Source organism: Bos taurus, unplaced genomic scaffold (genome assembly GCF_002263795.3).
Source record: "Bos taurus isolate L1 Dominette 01449 registration number 42190680 breed Hereford unplaced genomic scaffold, ARS-UCD2.0 Leftover_ScbfJmS_1899, whole genome shotgun sequence".
Lineage (NCBI taxonomy): Eukaryota > Metazoa > Chordata > Mammalia > Artiodactyla > Bovidae > Bos > Bos taurus.
In genome coordinates, this window is record NW_020190994.1 from 1,237,539 (window position 1) to 1,257,589 (window position 20,051).

A 20,051-nucleotide genomic window follows, 5' to 3' on the forward strand; every position below is an offset into this window, starting at 1 on the left:
TCTGAAGGTTTTATGGTGTCATGTCTTATATTTAAATCTTTAAGTCATTTTGGGGTATGGTAAGAGTGTGCTCTAACTTCATTGATTCATATGTAGCAGTCCAGATTCCCATAGTAGGAATCTGAAGAGGCAGTCTTTTCTCTATTACATAATCCTGCATTACTTATTGAAGATTATCTGAGTGTAAGTGTATGGATTCATTTCTAGGGTCTCTATTATTTTCCATTGATCTATATGTTTATTTTCATGCCAATACCATACGTTTTGATTATTGTAACTTTGTAGTGTGGTCTGAAGTCTGGGAGGGCTATGACTCCTGCTTCGTTATTTTTCTTCAGGATTGTTTTGGCAATGCTTGATCTCTTATGGTTTCATTTAAATTTTATGGTGATTTTTTCTAGTCTGTGAAATATTTGATAGGAATCATTTTAAACCTGTAGATTGCTTTGGGTAGCATGGCCATTTTAATAATATTAATTATTCTAATTCAGGAGCATGGGGTATTTTTCCATTTCTTTGAATCATCTTTAATTTCCTTTATCAATGTTGTTTATTCTTAGCAAAGAACTCTTTCACTCCTTGATGAGATTTGTTTCTAAGTATTTTAGCTTGTAGATGCCATTTTAAAAGAGATTGCTTTTTTTTAAATATTTTTTTTATTATATCCCCTTTCTGATATTTCATTGTTAGTGTAATGAAATATAACTGATTTCTTTATGTTAATCTTGTATCCTGCTATCTTGCTGAATTCATTTATTGGTTCTAAGAGTTTTTGTGGGGAGTCTTTAGAATGTTCTATGTAACATATAATCTACATAATAAGGACAGTTTTCCCACTTCTTTTTCATTTGGATACCTTTTTTTTTTTCTTGACTCATTCCTGTGACTAGGACTTCCAATACTATGTTGAATAAAAATGGTGAGAATGGGCATCCTTTTCTTGTTCCATATTTTAGTGTGAGGGTTTCAGCTTCTCACTGTTGAGTTGTGTTAGCTGTGGGTTTGTCATAAATAGCTTTTAGTAAGGTTAAGATATTTTCCCATTATACCCACTTTGGTAGGCCTTTTCTTCATCATGGATGGATATCAGATGCTTTTTATACATCTATTGGAATGGCCATGTGGTTTTTGTCTTTCCCTTCTGTTGATGTGGTGTGTCACGTTGATTGGCCTGTGTGTGTTGAACAATCTTTGTGCCCTGGGAAGAACCCAACTTGGTCATGATGCCTAATCTTCTTTTATCTGTTGTTGGATTTAGTTTCCTAATATTTTGTTGAGAAATTTTGCATCTATGTTCATCTAAGTTATTAAGCTGTCATTTTCTTTTTTGTTAGTGTCTTTGTCTGGTTTTTGTATCAGTGTAGTCGTGGCCTCATAGAGTGACTTTGGGAGTGTCCCCTCATTTTCTGTCTTTTGGAAGAGCTTGATAAGGATTGGTATAGGTTCTTCTTTTTATGTTCGGTAGAATTCCCCAGTGAAGACATCTTTTCATGGACTTTATTTGCAGGGATTTTTAAAAAAATATTGCAGAATCTGTTTTACTTCTAGTGTGTAGTGTGCTCAAATTATCTGTTTCTTCTTGATTCGGTTTTGATGCACACTGGGTTTCTAGAAACTTGTCCATTTATTCTAACCTCTCAAATTTGTTGGCATCTAAATCTTTGTAGTATTCTCTCTCTTTTTTATTTCTACAATATAAGGTCTTATTTCTCCTGTTTCTTTTTGTTTACTTATGTCCTCTCTTTTCTTCTTGTTGAGACTAGACAAAGGTTTGTCAATTCTTTTTTTTTTACCCTTTCAAAGAAACAGCTCTAGGTTTTCTTGATTTTTTAATCCCTATATATTTCCTCTCTGATCTTTATTTTTTCCTTCCTTCTGCTGACTTTAGGTTTTGTTTGTTCTTTTTTTCCCTTAATTCCTAGGTGATAGGTTAAGCTATTTACTTGCTTTTTTTTTTTCTTTTTCTTTCTTTCTAAGGAAGATCTGTATTGCTATGAAATTCCTTCTAAGAACTGCTTTTGCTTCATCCTGTAGGTTTTGTCTGGTTGTGTTTTCCCTGTTATTTGTCTCAAGGTATAAAATTTTTTTTGATGTCATCATTGACCCACTGTTTGTTTTAGTAACATATTACATAGTCTCCATATAATTATGCTTTCCTCATTTCTCTTTCCATGTTTGATTTCTAGTTTCATGACCTTGTGGCCAAAAAAGATGCTTCAAATAATTTATTTTCTTTCAAATTTGTTGAGGCTTGTTTTATGCCCTAGTATGTGGTCTATTCTAGGGAATGTTCTATGTACACTTGAAAATTTATACTCTGTGTTTTGGGGGGTTGTAATGTAATATCCTGAAAATATCAGTTAAGTCTAACTATTTTAATATATCATTTAGGATCGCTGTTGCTGTATTGATTTCTGTCTGGGAAATCTGTCCATTGATGTCAGTGGGGTGTTAAGGTCTCCTACTATTACTGTGTTTCTGTCAGCTTCTACCTTTATTTCAGTTAGTATTTGTTTTATGAATTTGGGTGTTCCTATATTAGGTGCATTTATGTTGATGAATGTAATATCCTCTTCTTGTATTAGCCCTTTTATGATTATATAATTTCCTTTTTTGTCTTCCTTTATGGCCTTTATCTTAAAGTCTTTTTTGTCTGACATGAATATTGTGAGCTCCCACTTCCTTGTCATTTCCATTTGCATGAAATACCTTTTTTTTATCCCTTCACTTTCAGTCCACATGTGTCCTTTGCCCTGTTGCATGTCTCACACTGGCAACAAATTATAGATTCTTTTTTTTTTTTTAATCCAATCTGCCACTCTTTGTCTTTTTATATGAGCATTTAGTCCATTGACATTTAAAGTAATTATCAATAGATATGTATTTGTTTCCAGTTAGTTTTGTATTTCATCTTTCATTTGATTTTCCTTCTTTGATTTGATGGTTTTCTTTTGTATTGTGCTTATGCTTTCTTCTTTTTGGTTTTTGTGAGTCTGCTGTATGTTTTTGATTTGTTTTACAAGTATATTAACCTCTTCCTATAGCTGATGACACTTATTTTAGATTGGTAGTCATATTAGGCTCAAATGCATTCTAAGAAAAATCTACATTTTCTTACTTTCCTCCCCCACATTTTGTGATTTTCATGTTCTGCTTCACATCTTCATGTTTACCCTTTTACTGTTCATTGTAGTTATCATTGCTTTCACCAAAAAAAATTTTTTTAAGTCTATATACTGGATTATTTAAGTGATTTATTTTCCAATTGTGATTTTCTTTCTTTTTTTTTTTATTTGCTTGCTTTTTTATTTAGAGAAAACTTTCAATATATCTTCTAGGATAGGCTTACTATTACTGTATCCTTTTAGTTTTTGCTTGTCTAAGAAATTCTTTACCTTTCATATTCTAAATGATTATTTTGTTGGGTAGAGTATCCTAGGTTGCAGGTTTTTCCCTTCCAGTACATTGAATGTATTTGGCCACCTCTTGATTTCTATGGAGAAATCAACTGATAGCCTTATGGAAATTACCTTGTAATTAACTCTTTTTCTCTTGCTGCCTTTATAATACTTTCTTTAACTTTTGCCATTTTAAATATGTTTTTGTGTAGATCTGTTTCTATCTATCTAGTTTGGGACCTTCTGTTCTTTCTGTACTTGAATATTTGGTTCCTTCTTTAGATTTGGGAAGTTTTAAGCCCTAATTTCTTCAAAAACATTTTTATTTCCAATTTTCTCTTTATTTTCCTGTTGGGATCCCCATCATGTATAGATTGGCACACTTTATATTGTTCCATAGGATCGCAATTGCTTTCATTTTTTTATTTGTCCATCTGCTGTTCTGATTTGGTGATTTCCATTGTTCTAACTTCCATATCATGTATTCATTCTTCTGCAATTTGCTATTTATTGTCTATATTGTTTGTTGTTCAGTTGCTATGATATGTCAGACTCTGGCAACCCCTTGGACTGTGGCACATCAGGCTCCTCTGTCTCCCAGAGATTACTCAAATTCACATCCATTGAGTTGGTGATGCTATCAAACCATCTCATGCTTTGCTAGCCTCTTCTTCTTTTGCCTTCAGTCTTTTTCAGCATCTGGTCTTTTCTAATGAGTCAGCTCTTCACATCACTTGGCCAAAGTATTGGAGCTTTAGCTTCAGCAAGACTTTAGCTCAGCTTTTGCCTCAGAAAATAAGTTTTCTAATTTTTTTTGGTTCCTCATTGTAGTTTCTAGTTCACTTTTAGAGTCATCTACATTTCTATTGATAGTCTTTCTTAATTTCTTCAGAATTTTCATTTCTTTCTTTTTGAACTCAGAGTCTATTAGACTGAAGAAATCTGTTTCATCATTCTTTCAGGGGATTGCTCTTGATCTTTTGATTAGGAGTGGTTTCTGTGCTTCTTCATTTTGCTTATATTTCTCTTACTCTAGGAATTTAAGAGAAAGAGTTATCTACTGTGGTCTGGCAAGGATGTTTTTATATGGGAATGTCCCTATTTCGATTGTGTGAGTTTAATGTTTTTAGTGTGAGACTGTTTTTATTACCATTATGGATGCCTCCTGCATCTTTCCTCAGTGTGTGCTGGTGGCTATCCCCTCTATAGGGGGTATGCCTGGTGTGGTGACCAAAGCCTGCACTTGATGTTGTGTGGAGCTTCCTCTTTGCTCTGTGGTTTCATAGTCCTCTCAGGGAAAGGGTCTGCTTCCCAGTTATTAGAGTCAGTTCAGTTCAGTCACTCAGTCGTGTCCAACTCTTTGCGACCCCATGAATCATACCATGCCAGGCCTCCCTGTCCATTACTAACTCCCAGAGTTTACTCAGACTCATGTCCATTGAGTCGGTGATGCCATCCAGCCATCTCATCCTCTGTCATCCCCTTCTCCTCCTGCCCTCAATCCCTCCCAGCATCAGAGTCTTTTCCAATGAGTCAATTCTTCGCATCAGGTGGCCAAAGTACTGGAGTTTCAGCTTTAGCATCATTCCTTCCAAAGAATACCCAGGTCTGATCTCCTTTAGAATGGACTGGTTGGATCTCCTTGCAGTCCAAGGGACTCTCAAGAGTGTTCTCCAACACCACAGTTCAAAAGCATCAATTCATTGGTGCTCAGCTTTCTTCACAGTCCAACTCTCACATCCATACATGACCACTGGAAAAACCATAGCCTTGACTAGATGGACCTTTATTGGCAAAGTAATGTCTCTGCTTTTCAATATGCTATCTAGGTTGGCCATAACTTCCCTTCCAAGGGATAAGTGTCTTTTAATTTCATGGCTGCAATCACCATCTTCAGTGATTTTGGAGCCCCCCAAAATAAAGTCTGACACTGTTTCCACTGTTCCCCCATCTATTTCCCATGAAGTGGTGGGACCAGATGCCATGATCTTGGTTTTCTGAATGTTGAGCTTTAAGCCAGCTTTTTCATATTCCTCCTTCACTTTCATCAAGAGGCTTTTTAGTTCCTCTTCACTTTCTGCCATAAGGGTGGTGTCATCTGCATATCTGAGGTTATTGATATTTCTCCCAGCAATCTTGATTCCAGCTTGTACTTCTTCCAGCCCAGAGTTTTTCATGATGTACTCTGCATATAAGTTAAATAAGTAGGGTGACAATATACAGCCTTGACATTGCCGGGGTCCAGCCCTGGTGGATCCAGGGAATTCGAAGGGGAGAAGGCTTCGGCAATCAGGAAACAACAGCTTATTTAAATGTTAATTAAAGATATAAAGAGTGGTTAAATAAGGGTAGCTCAGTGAGGAAATTCAGTGGAGAAAAGAGACTGAATAATTCAGCCAGAAGGTGAGAGAAAGAATGACATGAGGAGACCAAGTTTTGGTGAATAAGGCCCGCACTTTATTTTCCAAAGTAGTTTTTATACCTTAAGTTATGCATAGAGGATAATGGGGGAAGGGGTAGAGTCATGCAGTAAGCCAGGCTTTCTTCCTGAAAACTTATATGCAAAAGTTTGGGTGATTTGCATCATCTTCTGGCCCGGAGGCCTGTTAACATTTTAAGATCCTTTCTTCAGAAAACTTATTTTTCTCTAAAGGTGATTAGTCAGGTGCCACCCTCCAAAAGTATTAGATAAAGTTGCATTCCTATAGGGCAAAGGTGTGGTGGGCTATAACAAGAAAAAGAATTAACTCAAGGGTCCAAGGTTACAAACATTAAAGCTACTACTTACACCAATTATATTAATCAATACACTGCCAGGGACACAGTAGGTAAGGGATATGGAGACTTAGCAGCAAATATTGGCCCAAAAAGTGAAAAACCCTTCACCAATACAATTTCTAATCAATCTTTTAACTGCTCAAAGGAATCTGTATTTAGACAGTTTAGAACATCTCATGCCTCTCACAGTTGGGAGACTCTGAACAATCACATGTGGCCGGAAAAACCTATTCAGGCAGGCTAGAGGACTTCCAAAGGAGTTTGTAGGTTGAAACACTGTCCCACCCAAGAATTATTAACTGGAGCTGTAAGTTAACTCTTTTTTCAGAGAGAGGTAGTGGGGGATATCCCCCCATAAAGTCAGAGGTGTAGGTGAGAGCACAAAGCAGAAAGTAGGCAGACTCTGGTTTAGGGGGTAGATGCTCGAGAATTTCCAGGGGGACTCCTGAGGCTTGATCCCGCCTTTGTGTATGCCGAGCCTCCTTCCTCATGACCTTTGCCATGGGTGGAGCTCCTCACTGCCGGCTCCCAGCATGACATACTCCTTTTTCTATTTGGAACCAGTCTGTTGGTCCATGTCCAGTTCTAACTGTTGCTTCCTGAGCTGCATACACATTTCTCAGGAGGGAGGTCAGGTGGTCTGGTATTCCCATCTCTTTCAGAATTTTCACAGTTTATTGTGATCCACACAGTCAAAGGTATGGCATAGTCAATAAAGCAGAAATAGGTGTTTTTCTGGAACTCTCTTGCTTTTTCCATGATCCAGCGGATGTTGGCAATTTGATCTCTGGTTCCTCTGCCTTTTCTAAAACCAGCTTGAACATCTGGAAGTTCATGGTTCACGTATTATAGTAGAAGTCCCCGTATCTGTTTCTGAGCTGCAGTGTAGGCAGACCTGGAGCTCTCCCACTGGGAGAGGAACCATTGAGTATTCCTGTGCTAGAACTGTCCACCAAGGAGTGGGTTCCCTGGTGTAACCTGTCACCTATTGTGTGGGCTCATGAAATACATTCTTTTGGCACTATCCTTGGCTCTGCATCAACTATGAGAATGCAGGCAATCAGCCCTGGTGTCCTCAAGACACTGTGCTCTTAAAGCCACCATCACAAATCCATAGCTGCAGATCAATTGAAGTCAGATTTCAGGACTATAGTAGTTTCTCATGGAATATTATTCAGCCTTATAAAGGAAGGAAATTCTGAGGCATGCTACAACACAGAAAAACCTTGAGATCATTGTACTAAGTGAAATAATACAGTCACAAATGACAAATATTGTATTATTCTACTAATGTGAGGTACCTAGTGTAGTCAATTCATGGAGACAGAAACAAGAGAGAGGGTTACCAGGAATTGCAAGGACAAAGGGGAGGGGAGTAGTTGTTTAATAGGTACAGAGTTTCAGTTTTGAAAGATAAAAGAAATTCTATGCCTGGATTGTAGTGATGGCTCTATGACAATGGGAATGTGTTTAATAGCACTGAACTGTACACTTAAAGTGGTTAAGCAGAAAATTTTATGTGTATTTTACCGCAATTAGGGCTTCCCTTGTGACTCAGCTGGTAAAGAATCTGCCTGCGATGTGGGAGACCTGGGTTGGGAAGATCCCCTGAAGAAGGGAAAGGCTACCCCCTCCAATACTCTGGCCTGGAGAATTCCATGGACTATACAGTCCATTGGGTCACAAAGATTCAGACACAACTGAGTGACTTTCACCACAATTTAAATTAAAAAAAAAAAAAATCCCTTTCAGGAAAAATGGGAAGAAATTTTCAGCACATAAAATCTATATTTTAAGATTCTCTTTATCTATTAGGTTCATCACTTAGTGATTATGGTAGGAAATAAATTGATGATCAAAACCATGCACAGGAAAAAGAAATACAAAAAGGCAAATGGTTGTCTGAGGAGGCCTTACAAAAAGCTGAGAAAAGTAGAGATGATAAAGGCAAAGGAGAAAAGGAAAGATATACCCATTTGAATGCAGAGTTCCAGAGAATAACAAGGAGAGATAAGAGAGCTTTTTTAGGCACACAATCAAAGAAATAGAGGAAATCAACAAAATGGGAAAAACTAGAGATCTCTTCAAGAAAATTAGAGATACCAAGGGAACATTTCATGCAAAGATAGGAACAATAAAGGACAGAAATGGCATGGACTTAACAGAAGCAAAAGATATTAAGAAGAGGTGGCAAGAATACACAGAAGAACTATACAAAAAAATCTTTATGACCTGGATAATTGTGATGGTAGGATCATTCACCTAGAGCCAGACATCATGAAGTGTGAAATCAAGTGGGCCTTAGGAAGAATCACTATGAAAAAAAAAAATAGTGGAGTTGATGGAATTCCAGCTGAGCTATTTCAAAGCCTCAAAGATGATGCTGTAAAAGTGCAGCACTCAGTATGCCAGCAAATTTGGAAACTCAGCAGTGGCCACAGGAGTGGAAGAGGTCAGTTTTCATTCCAATCCCAAAGAAGGACAATGCCAAGAAATGTTCAAACTAATGAACAATTGTACTCATTTCACATTCTAGCAAAGTAATTCTCAAAATCCTTCAAGCTAGGCTTCAACAATACATGAACCTTGAACTTCCAGATGTCCAAGCCAGGTTTAGAAAAGGCAGAGAAACCAGAGATCAAATTGCCAACATCCACTGGATCATAGAAAAAGCAAGAGAATTCCAGAAAAACATCTCCTTCTGCTTCATTGGCGACACTAAAGATTTTGTGTAGATCACAACAAACCGTGGAAAATTCTTAAGGAGATGGGAATACCAGGCCACCTTATCTGCCTCCTGAGAAACCTGTATGCAGTTCTAGAAGCAACAGTTAGAACCAGACATGGAACAAGAGACCAGTCCCAAATTGGGAAAGCAGTATGTCAAGGCTGTATATTGTTACCCTGCTTATTTAACTTATATGCAGAGTACATCATGTGAAATGCTGGACTGAATGAAGCACAAGCTGAAATCAGGATTGCTTGGAGAAATATCAATAACCTCAGATACACAGATGACACCACCCTTATGGTAGAAAGCAAAGAGGAACTAAAGAGCCTCTTGATGAAGGCAAGAGTGAAAGTGAAAGAGGAGAGTGAAAAAGCTGGCTTAAAACTCAACATTCAAAAATAAAGATCATGGCATCTGGTCCCATCACTTTATGGGAAATAGAGAAACAATGGAAACAGTTAGAGACTTTATTTTTGGGGGCCTCCAAAATCACTGCAGATGGTGACTGCAGCCATGAAATTAAAAGAAACTTGCTCCTTGGAAGAAAAGTCATGACTAAACTAGACAGCATATTAAAAAGCAGAGACATTACTTTGTCTACAAAGGTCTGTATAGTCAAAGCTTTAATTTTTTCAGTAGTCATGTTTGGATGTGAGAGCTGGACATAAAAAAGGCTGAGCACTGAAAAACTGATGCCTTCCAACTGTGGATGTGGAGAAGACTGTTGAGACTCCCTTGCTCAGCCAGGAGATCAAACCAGTCAATCCTAAAGACAATCAGTCCTGAATATTCATTTTGGAAGGACTAATGCTGAAGCTGAAGCTCCAATACTTTAGCCACCTGTTGTGAAGATCTGACTCATTGGAATGACCCTGATGCTGAGAAAGATGGAAGACAGGAAGAACTCAATGGAAATTAGTTTGAGTAAACTCTGGGTGATGGTCCATGAGGTGAGAGAATTGGAGGTGACTACACAACTGAACAACAAGAAGAGCAAAATGAGTTTAAATTCCCAAGATTTATGTTTTGATTGTACCCATCTCTGAAATGGGCCAGATGAAATTAGTTTTGGAAATAATTAGCACGTCTGCAAATTACTTTTATGTCCTTGGATGAAAGTATCTATAAATGTGCCCTGTTGATGCTTCTTGATAAGAAAAGTTTGTATGTGTGTGTATATAAAAGTACTCCATAAATAAAGATATAACACCAAATGATTCTTGGCTCTGCAAGTAATATTTTAGCAGTACATGTGAGCAAAGACTAAACATCCCTTGACATCACCAGGTTTTGGATTTGTTCCATCAGTTTCCATCCTACGTTTGGGCCTGCTCTAGGTACACACTCCAGAGAGTTTGCTTTCAAAACATTATTAAGCTTTGTATCCACCAACCATTGTAAATACAGAACATTTATATGCTTTTATATCCAATGTACAGTAATGGTTGACTCAAGAGAGAGAATCTGAAGAGATCTTGCAATGTTTTAAAGGTCCAAGAAAGTCATTCAGGAGGCAGCCAGTGATAGAGTGTTTAAAAGTGTAGAACACATGTATACCTGTGGCGGATTCATTTTGATATTTGGCAAAACTAATACAATTATGTAAAATTTAAAAATAAAATTAGGAAAAAAAAAGTGTAGATCAAGTATAAACATGACCCACATTTTTATTTCTGCTCTGCCTCATATGACTATGGGGCCTTGATGAAGTCATTCAGCTTCTAAGGTTCATCATCCTGGTCCTTAAACCAGTTCTAGGAATTACTGCTGCACAGATTTGCTGTAAAGATATAACTGGATAAGAAAACAGTTGTGGCCCATTTCTAGTTCTTAGGAATCCTCAGTCAGTAGCACCTATTACCATCCTTAAGGATCAGGGCATTGAACTTTCCAGTGTTACTTCTAGTTAAGTGAAAAGAGTAACACATTCTGGACTGATTTTGCTACTTAATTTCTGTTTATATTTTTGTGGTTTTGGGTGATTTTCTTTACATTTATTGTTTATAGTGTAAAGCACATTGTTAATATAAATGTAAAGAGTGAAGGGAAAGAAAATTAGCAAAATAGGAGTTTTAGGGAAAGGCAAAATAGAAAAATCTGTCTTTTCAATAAGGAACAAGAGGAGAGACTATCACTTCCTTTTTATCTTTTGATTTCTGATTCCCATCTCATAATGTTCTTTCCTGACCGCCACCCTGTACCCACTTATACTTTCCAGTCCCCCATGAAGATCTCTGGTATTTTTTTAGCCCTCCTCACATTCTTGACTATTTTCTTCCTCTCCTTGAGGACAGGGCCTCTGTCTCTAATTTCTGCTGCTCTAGTGTTTGTTTCAGGCTCTGAGAGGTTACATAGGTATTGATAATAATCCCTAACATTTGTGGAGTCCTTAGCTCTGGGCATTGGTGATGGACAGGGAAGGCTGGCATGCTGCAGTCCATGGGGTCACAAAGAGTCGGACACAACTGAGTGATTTTCACTTTAACATGTTTTACCCTCTTTCTCTACCATCTCCCACTTTTTGCTCAAAAGAATTCTATGGTTATCCTTATCTTACAGATTTTAAATCTGGGGCACTGGAAACTTAACTTACCAAGCGGTAAAGCCTGGACTTCAATTTAGAGAGATTCCAAACTCCAGAATCCAGCAGGGACAAAATCTGATACTGTGGTTACTTAAAGTTACTTGTCTCAGAGCAGAAAACTTAGGATCCTCTTTCCCCAAACAAATAGGAAGCAGTGATCCTTGTTTTCTCAAGACCTTGATTTAGTAGTCCTAGCAAGCTGAGCTCAGACTCTGCAAAGGGGGAGCCCAGTGCTGTTTCTTTGAGTCGCCCCACTTAGGTGATCCAGGTCTGCATCATCTTCCCTGACTCCCTCTGCCCTATGATCCTGTGAGCAGCAGCAGCTTCCAGGATGGTGTCTCTCTCCCGCATCACTATTGACCCCATCATGAACAGGTCAGAAATGGGGAGATGTGACAGCAACAAGGACTTGCCTAGGAATCAGAGGCAGGGGAGTGGTGACATAGACAGTCAGTCCTGGAGTTTTAGGGGGAACTTTCAAAGACAAATACTGTGTAATCTTAGGAAGGTACTCCTCAATTTGTGTTCAAAATTTCAGGAAAAAGCAAAATATGAAAGTACTTCTTAGATAATTTCCTTAAGTGGAACAGGTATCTGAAGTCTGTGCATCCTTTGTGCTCAGAATGTGAAGCAGTTAAGTATATTCCCCAGAAAGAACACCAAAGTGAGATTGTATTTACGGAGTAGCTGCTTATCTGAAAGGATCTGGAAAATGAATTTCAAAACTTCTTTGGATGATATTCTACACATAGAACTCCTTATCCTATTGGCACAAATAAGATGTTTTCAATTGAAGTGAGACTGCTTGTGAATTCATTATTTATGATTGTAGCCTAAAGGTTGGCACAGATCAACAGCATCTTTATTGTGGTTACATAGATTTATTTTTATGTTTGATGGGTTTTTTTTTTTCTTCTTCTTTTAAATCAAAGCAAAAGCTAAGTATTTTTTACACAGCCCGTTCTGCTCTTTGGTATTTCCATTCCCTGAGTTTTCTTCAGTAGGCTGAAGAAGGTGAATCAGAGTTGTTCTGACTTCTCTGATATATTCTAGATATACTTTAGTAGAGGACAGTTTCTTGCTTTGGGACTGAAATGATGAGGATAAAGACTGTGCTTTATCTGCCTCGTTTGTAACCACTTGTATGGTTTTTGTCTGGGCCCTGGGTCATTTTAACCTTCAGTTAGTGGGTAGGGTGTCTTTTCAATATAGTTTATAGTCATTCTTCCAGCAGCATATACAAAGGTCCAGTAAGACTGAAGTTTTCTGTCTGCGGTTGTGTTGAGGGGTTATCAATTTATTGCACTAAACGCTCTGATTCAGAGTGGCTATTTTTGGGTCACACGTAAAATGACTTTGTGTTATGTTTGTAACAAAGGAAAAAGTCAGTACTGAATATGACACAATGAATTACATTTTAAAAAGTATAATCTTTAAATCATAATGAAAAAACAGTTTTGAAACTAATGTTTCATTTAAATTGTTACATTGAATAAGAATGTTTTCCTGACTGTTTTGCCAGCCAACTCTTATTCAATGAGGTTTATTTGTACTTTCAGGAAAAAAAAATGTAGTGTATATTTACATGAAGGTTGTGTGACCTACTGTTGCAAGAAGGGGGACCCCTTCCAGGGCTTGAAACTGGGTTCTTGTCTAACACTCAGAAATGAATTGTCCGAGGAGACATATGTGCTGCCAAAGCAAGAGATTTTATTGGGAAAGGGCACCCGGGTGGAGAGCAGTAGGGTAAGGGAACCCAGGAGAACACCTGTGCCATATGGCTTGCAGTTTGGGTTTTAAGGTGATGGGATGAGTTTCTGGGTTGTCTTTAGCCAATCATTCTGACTCAGAGTCCTTCCTGGTGGTGCATGCTTTGTTCAGCCAAGATGGATGCCAGAGTGAAGGATTCTGGGAGGTGGTCGGACATGTGGTGTCTCATTCTGACCTTTCCTGAATTCTTCTGGTTGGTGGTGGCTTATTATTTCCATGTTCCTTACCAGGACCTCCTATCGTAAAATAACTCATGCAAACGGTTACTATGGTGCCTGGCTAAGGTGCACGGTGTCAGTCAGTGTGCTTGCAGGTAGTAATGAGGTTCTGTGATGCAGGTCATCTGACACACAGGTGAGAGAAGTGGGGACCAGCTGATGCAGACTCAAAGGTAATCTCTACATAGACAGAGGAGCCTTCAGTTCAGTTCAGTTGCTCAGTTGTGTCTGCCTCTTTGAGACCCCATGGACTGCAGCACACCAGGCTTCCTTGTCCATCACCAACTCCCAAAGCATGCTCAAACTCATGTCCATCGAACTGGTGATGCCATCCAACCATCTCATCCTCTGTCATCTCATTCTCCTCTTGCCTTCAATCTTTCCCAGCATCAGGATCTTTTCCAAGGAGTTCTTCGCATCAGGTAGCTAAAGTATTGGTTTCAGCTTCAGCATTGGTCCTTCCAATGAATATTCAGGACTGATTTCCCTTAGGATGGACTGGTTTGATCTCGTTGCAGTCCAAAGAACTCTCAAGAGTCTTCTCTAACACCACAGTTCAAAAGCATCAAGTCTTTGGCCCTAAGAGAAGCCTTGCTGCTAAGTCGCTTCAGTCGTGTTAGACTCTGTGCAACCCCATAGATGGCAGTCCACCAGGCTCCCCCATCCCTGGGATTCTCCAGCCAAGAACACTGAAGTGGGTTGCCATCTCCTTCTCCAATGCATGAAAGTGAAAAGTGAAAGTGAAGTCGCTCAGTCGTGTCCAACTCCTAGCGACCCCATGGACTGCAGCCTACCAGGCTCCTCCGTCCATGGGATTTTCCAGGCAAGAACACTGGAGTGGGGTGCCATTGCCTTCTCCAAAGAGAAGCCTTAGGCCCCCGTAATTGACATTCTCTTTGCATGTGCGGAGATGTTTCATTCACAGATGTGGAAAGGTTCCAGATCCTGGGAAGACTGTTTTACCAGTAGAGAAAATAGCCTGCTTTATTCTTCAGTGCCAGTGTGAAACTATTTAATAGTTCTGCTTTGAGGCACAAACCTGAAAGGTTATGGCTGTGAGCTGTGAATGGTGTCAGTATTCTTGGCTTCCAGAGGAGAGAATTTCAATCCAGGACCAAAGACAGCCACTTTTGACCACTCAGAGCTTTTGTGTAGCAAAGTTTTTAAATGTAACAGGAGTATAGAAAGCTTCCAGCAAAAGGTGCTGGAAGGGAGGGCCTAGGAGAGTACCCCCTTGCTAGTCTTTAGCAAGGCATTATACATTGTTAGTGAGCTGCTAATCATAGATAAAAGAAACACAAGGCTGGCTGAGAGAAATGCACCAGGCTCCTCTCCCATAACATACATCCTGAGAGAGCATCTGCAAGAGGGGAGCAGTCTCCCACTGAGGTATCTCTGGGTGAGATAAATTGTATCCATAAAGCAGTTGACATTAGTTTTTAAAGAAAAACAGGTTTCTAATAAAGATACATTGTTTCATTAACATAGCTTAAGACAGGATATTCCCTTGGGCAAGATATACTGTTTTGCTGAGCAGATAGGAGCTGGAGGTTTGAAAAAGTTAGTTTTAGATAGTCCCCATAGCAACACAGGATTTGAGAAACCTCCTGCTATGCCAAGGAATGTGCCTTTTTGCCTTCTCCCCATGTTTGGAGACCCTGGCCTCCATATCTGCCTGACTATTAACCCTTTCAAACCTCAACTAATCATGCTCTTGCTATTTCCTAGTATCATACCAGAATTGACAGTTTATCTAGTGCTGTTGGTGTATAATTTATCAAATAATTATATCCTCATTTTTTTTATTAGGTAGGTATTACCAGGGAGGCCTTGAAAAAAATCAAATCTTCCTTTCTGTTCTTCAGGTTTTTCTTAAGGTGACACACCTCAGCATTCTTTTGTTACTGTTCAATGGTCCAGTGGATATTTTGCAGCACAGTTTATACAACTGAAAATTATTTTAGAGATACTGTTTTTGTAAACAGGCATTTACAACCTTATTATTAAAGATTTTAATATAAATGTATTTATTTTAATTGGAGGCTAATTACTTTACAATAATGTATTGGTTTTGCCAGACATCAACATGAATCTGCCACGGGTGTACATGTGTTCCCCATCCTGAACCCCCCTCCCACCTCCCTCCCAATACCATCCCTCTGGATTTCAGTGAATTTTGATTTTGTTCATTTTAATTCTGTAAATACTGGAATAAATGGATAAAGTGGACTAATAACATTTACTTATTTTCGGTTATTTAGGAGCCTGTTTTATTCATGGAAACAATGAGGAAAAATCTGGATCCTTTTAATGAACATACAGATAAGGAACTATGGAATGCCTTAAAAGAGGTAATTTATTAAATGTTATTAGTTTGTTAGCATCAGTATATGTGTGTGTACATTTATAGCACTGCAGGCAATTAAAGGGGAGCTTATCCATGTAACTGACTTTGTTTACCTCCTAGCAGAATATTGATGACCTGTGTATTGATTTTGATGGAAAGCAAGAATATAATGCCTCATATTTCCACTGTAGCTTTTCCCCTAGAATCCAAAGCAACTAGACACATTACCTTGTCTTTGTGTTATATTATATTCAGTTCTACAGCCGTGTTTGACACATTGGGACTTCATGGACTGCAGCATGCTAGGCCTCCCTGTCCTTCACTATCTTCCAAAGTTTGCCCAGGTTCATGTCCATTGCATCTGTGATGCCATCCAGCCATCTCATCCTCTGATGCCCTCTTCTGCTGTCAATCTTTCCCAGCATCATGGGCTTTTCCAATGAGTTGGCTGTTCATATCAGGTGACCAAAATACTGGAGCTTCATCTTCAGCATCAGTCCTTCCAATGAGTATTCAGGGTTGATTTCCTTAAGATTGACTGGTTTGATCTCCTTTTTGTCCAAGGAATCTTCTCTAGTACCACAGTTTGAAGGCATCAATTCTTTGGTGCTCTACGTTCTTTACAGTTCAGCTCTCACAACCATACGTGACCCCTGGGAAGACCATAGCTTTGACTATAGCAGAGCACTAAATTAGATTTTTAAACTATGGGTTCAAATTCTATTGGTGACCTAGTGAATTAATTACCCTAATTACCCTGTAGTATTTATTTTATTCCTCTGGTATTAGGGAACATTTACTAAGTGAAGACAATAATAGCTTTTCACTATTAACTGAAAGATAAATGAGATGATACTACTAAAACAGTGTGATGTTTCATAAGTGTTTATAAGGGTAAATTATACAGTTGGAATGTGATAATAATTATATATTGACTGCTATTTTAATGCTGCAGAGTAAATGCAAGTAACAGAACCCTGGAGCTTTTGTGATGTTTTTATAGTTTTAAGTTCATTTCTAGAAGATGTTCTATTTGTGTAGTGTTTCCCTTTGGACTACTTCTTTGAATCTCCTCCCCATTTCATGGAATGTTTTGAGTGTTAAGGTGTTGTTGGTTGGTATATTTTAATAAAATTAGAAAAAAAAAAGAAATGCTATATTTTTTCACATATAATATATAAAAAGCATTCTAATAAAAGTGTGGAAGTATAACCAAAAGAAAAATTTGTGTATTTGCCCCAGTTTTTTAAATTGATTCTAAGCAACTTATGGCAGAAAATGTATCTCAACCTCTAAACTATAGACAGATTTTAAACCTTCATAGGACTTAGCTCAGTTTTCTGCTTTTAAAAAGTAAGCACTTAATAAATACTTAATGTTTGATTGATCTCTTCAGTTCAGAGAAGCATGGCTTATTTCTCTCAAAACAAAAATGTTTTTTGTTTTTCTCCTACAAATCCCAGTGACACAGTGTTGTTGTTTTGAATTGGTACTTTTTGTCATTTCGTGTCACCCTTTCAGGGGTAGCTCTCAAATCTGTAATACACAGATGAAGTTGACTGTGAGCAAGCTGACTTGAAGGCCTGATAATCTCCTGCCAATATTTATGGTTTCTGAAGGATGTCAGCACTGAGTCTCACACACCCACCCTGCTTTCCAGCAACTGTGAGGATTTCATGCTCTTAAATCAGGTCGATTGCTTCACCTTCTACTTGAGAAGCAGTGGACCTCTGATTCCGTTTAAGTCAGTGAGTCTTTCTACAGTGAAATTCTAGAAGAGAAGAGGTAGGAAGAGCAGTTATAAAGGAAGATGGGGGGATCCACTTCTACTGGACTCAGAGGAAAGATTTAATGATGAAATTAGTACACACCTTTCAAAACACTAGAAATATTGGTAACTTATTTTCCAATTTGTTTCCAAGCCTGAGATCTCTCTTCACAGATCCTCCAGTAGTAAAATTACTATAGAATTTTAGAGCACACTGTTCCATGGACAGTGAAGAAACATTAATTGGAAGATAAATCCTTTGAAAAGCTATCTTAGAACCTGGATATAACTTATATTTAATTCATCTGTAGGAGCCAAAATCAAAATAAAATTTAGTAGCCTCTGAATTCTAATAATGATGAAGCACTGGAAGTGGTAGACAATACTAAGATCTACCTTTAAATAAAGTACATTTGGAAATTTCTTTTTTTTTTTTTTATTTTATTTTTAAACTTTACATAATTGGATTAGTTTTGCCAAATATCAAAATGAATCCGCCACAGGTATACATGTGTTCCCCATCCTGAACCCTCCTCCCTCCTGCCTCCCCATACCATCCCTCTGGGTCGTCCCAGTGCACTAGCCCCAAGCATCCAGTATCGTGCATCGAACCTGGACTGGCATCTCATTTCATACATGATATTTTACATGTTTCAATGCCATTCTCCCAAATCTTCCCACCCTCTCCCTCTCCCATAAAGTCCATAAGACTGTTCTATACATCAGTGTCTCTTTTGCTGTCTCGTACACAGGGTTATTGTTACCATCTTTCTAAATTCCATATATATGTGTTATTATACTGTATTGGTGTTTTTCCTTCTGGCTTACTTCACTCTGTATAATAGGCTCCAGTTTCATCCACCTCATTAGAACTGATTCAAATGTTTTCTTTTTAATGGCTGAGTAATACTCCATTGTGTATATGTACCACTTCTTTCTTATCCATTCATCTGCTGATGGACATCTAGGTTGCTTCCATGTCCTGTCTATTATAAACAGTGTTGCGATGAACATTGGGGTACACGTGTCTCTTTCCCTTCTGGTTTCCTCAGTGTGTATGCCCAGCAGTGGGATTGCTGGATCATAAGGCAGTTCTATTTCCAGTTTTTTAAGGAATCTCCACACTGTTCTCCATAGTGGCTGTACTAGTTTGCATTCCCACCAACAGTGTAAGAGGGTTCCCTTTTCTCCACACCCTCTCCAGCATTTATTATTTGTAGACTTTTGGATCGCAGCCATTCTGACTGGTGTGAAATGGTACCTCATAGTGGAAATTTCTGTAAATAGAAATAAACATGAGTTTATTTCACAAAGTGAAGTGTGTGGTTTCCATATGCCACTTCCAGAAGTGGTCCTGTTACTTTAGTGGTATTCTTAGGGAGGAATCATCCCATCATTGTATTTCTCTAGGAATTGTTCCTTTATGACTTTTATGTGATATTCTAATTTTTAGAATATCTACTAAATCTTTCATTGATAAACATGAAAATGTCATAAAGAAATACTTCCTAGGGGCGGCTGGTCGGAGGTGTCTCGGAGCTAGTTCTTCCCGATCTCTGTTCCGTGGGTCGACACCGACGTGCATTTCGAGCTCTAGGCCGGCTCTGGGGGCACGCGCTGAGATGATGCTGAGAGGAAACCTATTGAGAAGAACCCGGCGTGCCTCTGTGCTCTGGAGTCGGCGGCCGGAGAGGGGGACCCGGCAGCCCTGGCCCTCGCGCTGATAAAAAAAAAAAAAAAAGAAATACTTCCTATAGTAACAGAGTGATGAGATGATTTGTCAGTCTAAGAAGTATAACTCAAGCAAAAAGATCAATTTTTAGGTGGATTCTGTTCAGTTCAGTTCAGGCACTCAGTCGTGTCTGACTCTTTGTGACCCCATGAATCGCAGCATGCCAGGCCTCCCTGTCCATCACCATCTCCTGGAGTTCACTCAAACTCGTCCATCGAGTCGGTGATGCCATCCAGCCAACACCCCCCAGTAATTGGTTTATAAGTGATGCAGAACAAATGGAAAATGTGAACCCTAACTCAGAGTCTTTCTGAGAGTAGGAAGGCACCACTACGTTTTCTTCTTTAAGAACTTCAGTTAAAAGTAAAAGAAGTTTTTTAAATTTATTTTTAAATCCTTAGTTCTGTCTACTCCTTCCTCCTTGACTGATCTGGACACTCAGAAGGGAGACAGTTTTATGAATGCTGCCCATCCCACCTTAGTTGTTTTTTTCAAGGTATTCTGAAAATAATTTTTTTTCATGTAATGATAAATAGCTTACAGTAAATTGAGGAAAGTTCATCAGAAATTAATGCCGATTGGGACACCTAAAAAGCAAGGGCAGCTCTACCAATATAACATGAGTAGTACCTGAAGATGAAGCACTTTATCTCTCAAAGGTTAAGGAATCATGGTAAATAAAACTCTGGAAAAGAAGGGTAGTCATGTTGATGTATCACAGAGAC

At 38.5% G+C, this 20,051-nt stretch overlaps 1 protein-coding gene across 1 annotated transcript in view; it reads left to right on the forward strand.

Annotated features, from left to right (window-relative positions):
• LOC521568 (ATP-binding cassette sub-family C member 4) overlaps nt 1–20,051 on the forward strand; it is a 191,585-nt gene that overhangs the window by 136,539 nt on the left and 34,995 nt on the right. The window contains exon 27 of the mRNA XM_024989063.2: nt 15,741–15,830. Within this exon, the coding sequence (XP_024844831.1) occupies nt 15,741–15,830 (90 nt within the window). The remainder of the gene's footprint in view (nt 1–15,740; nt 15,831–20,051) is intronic.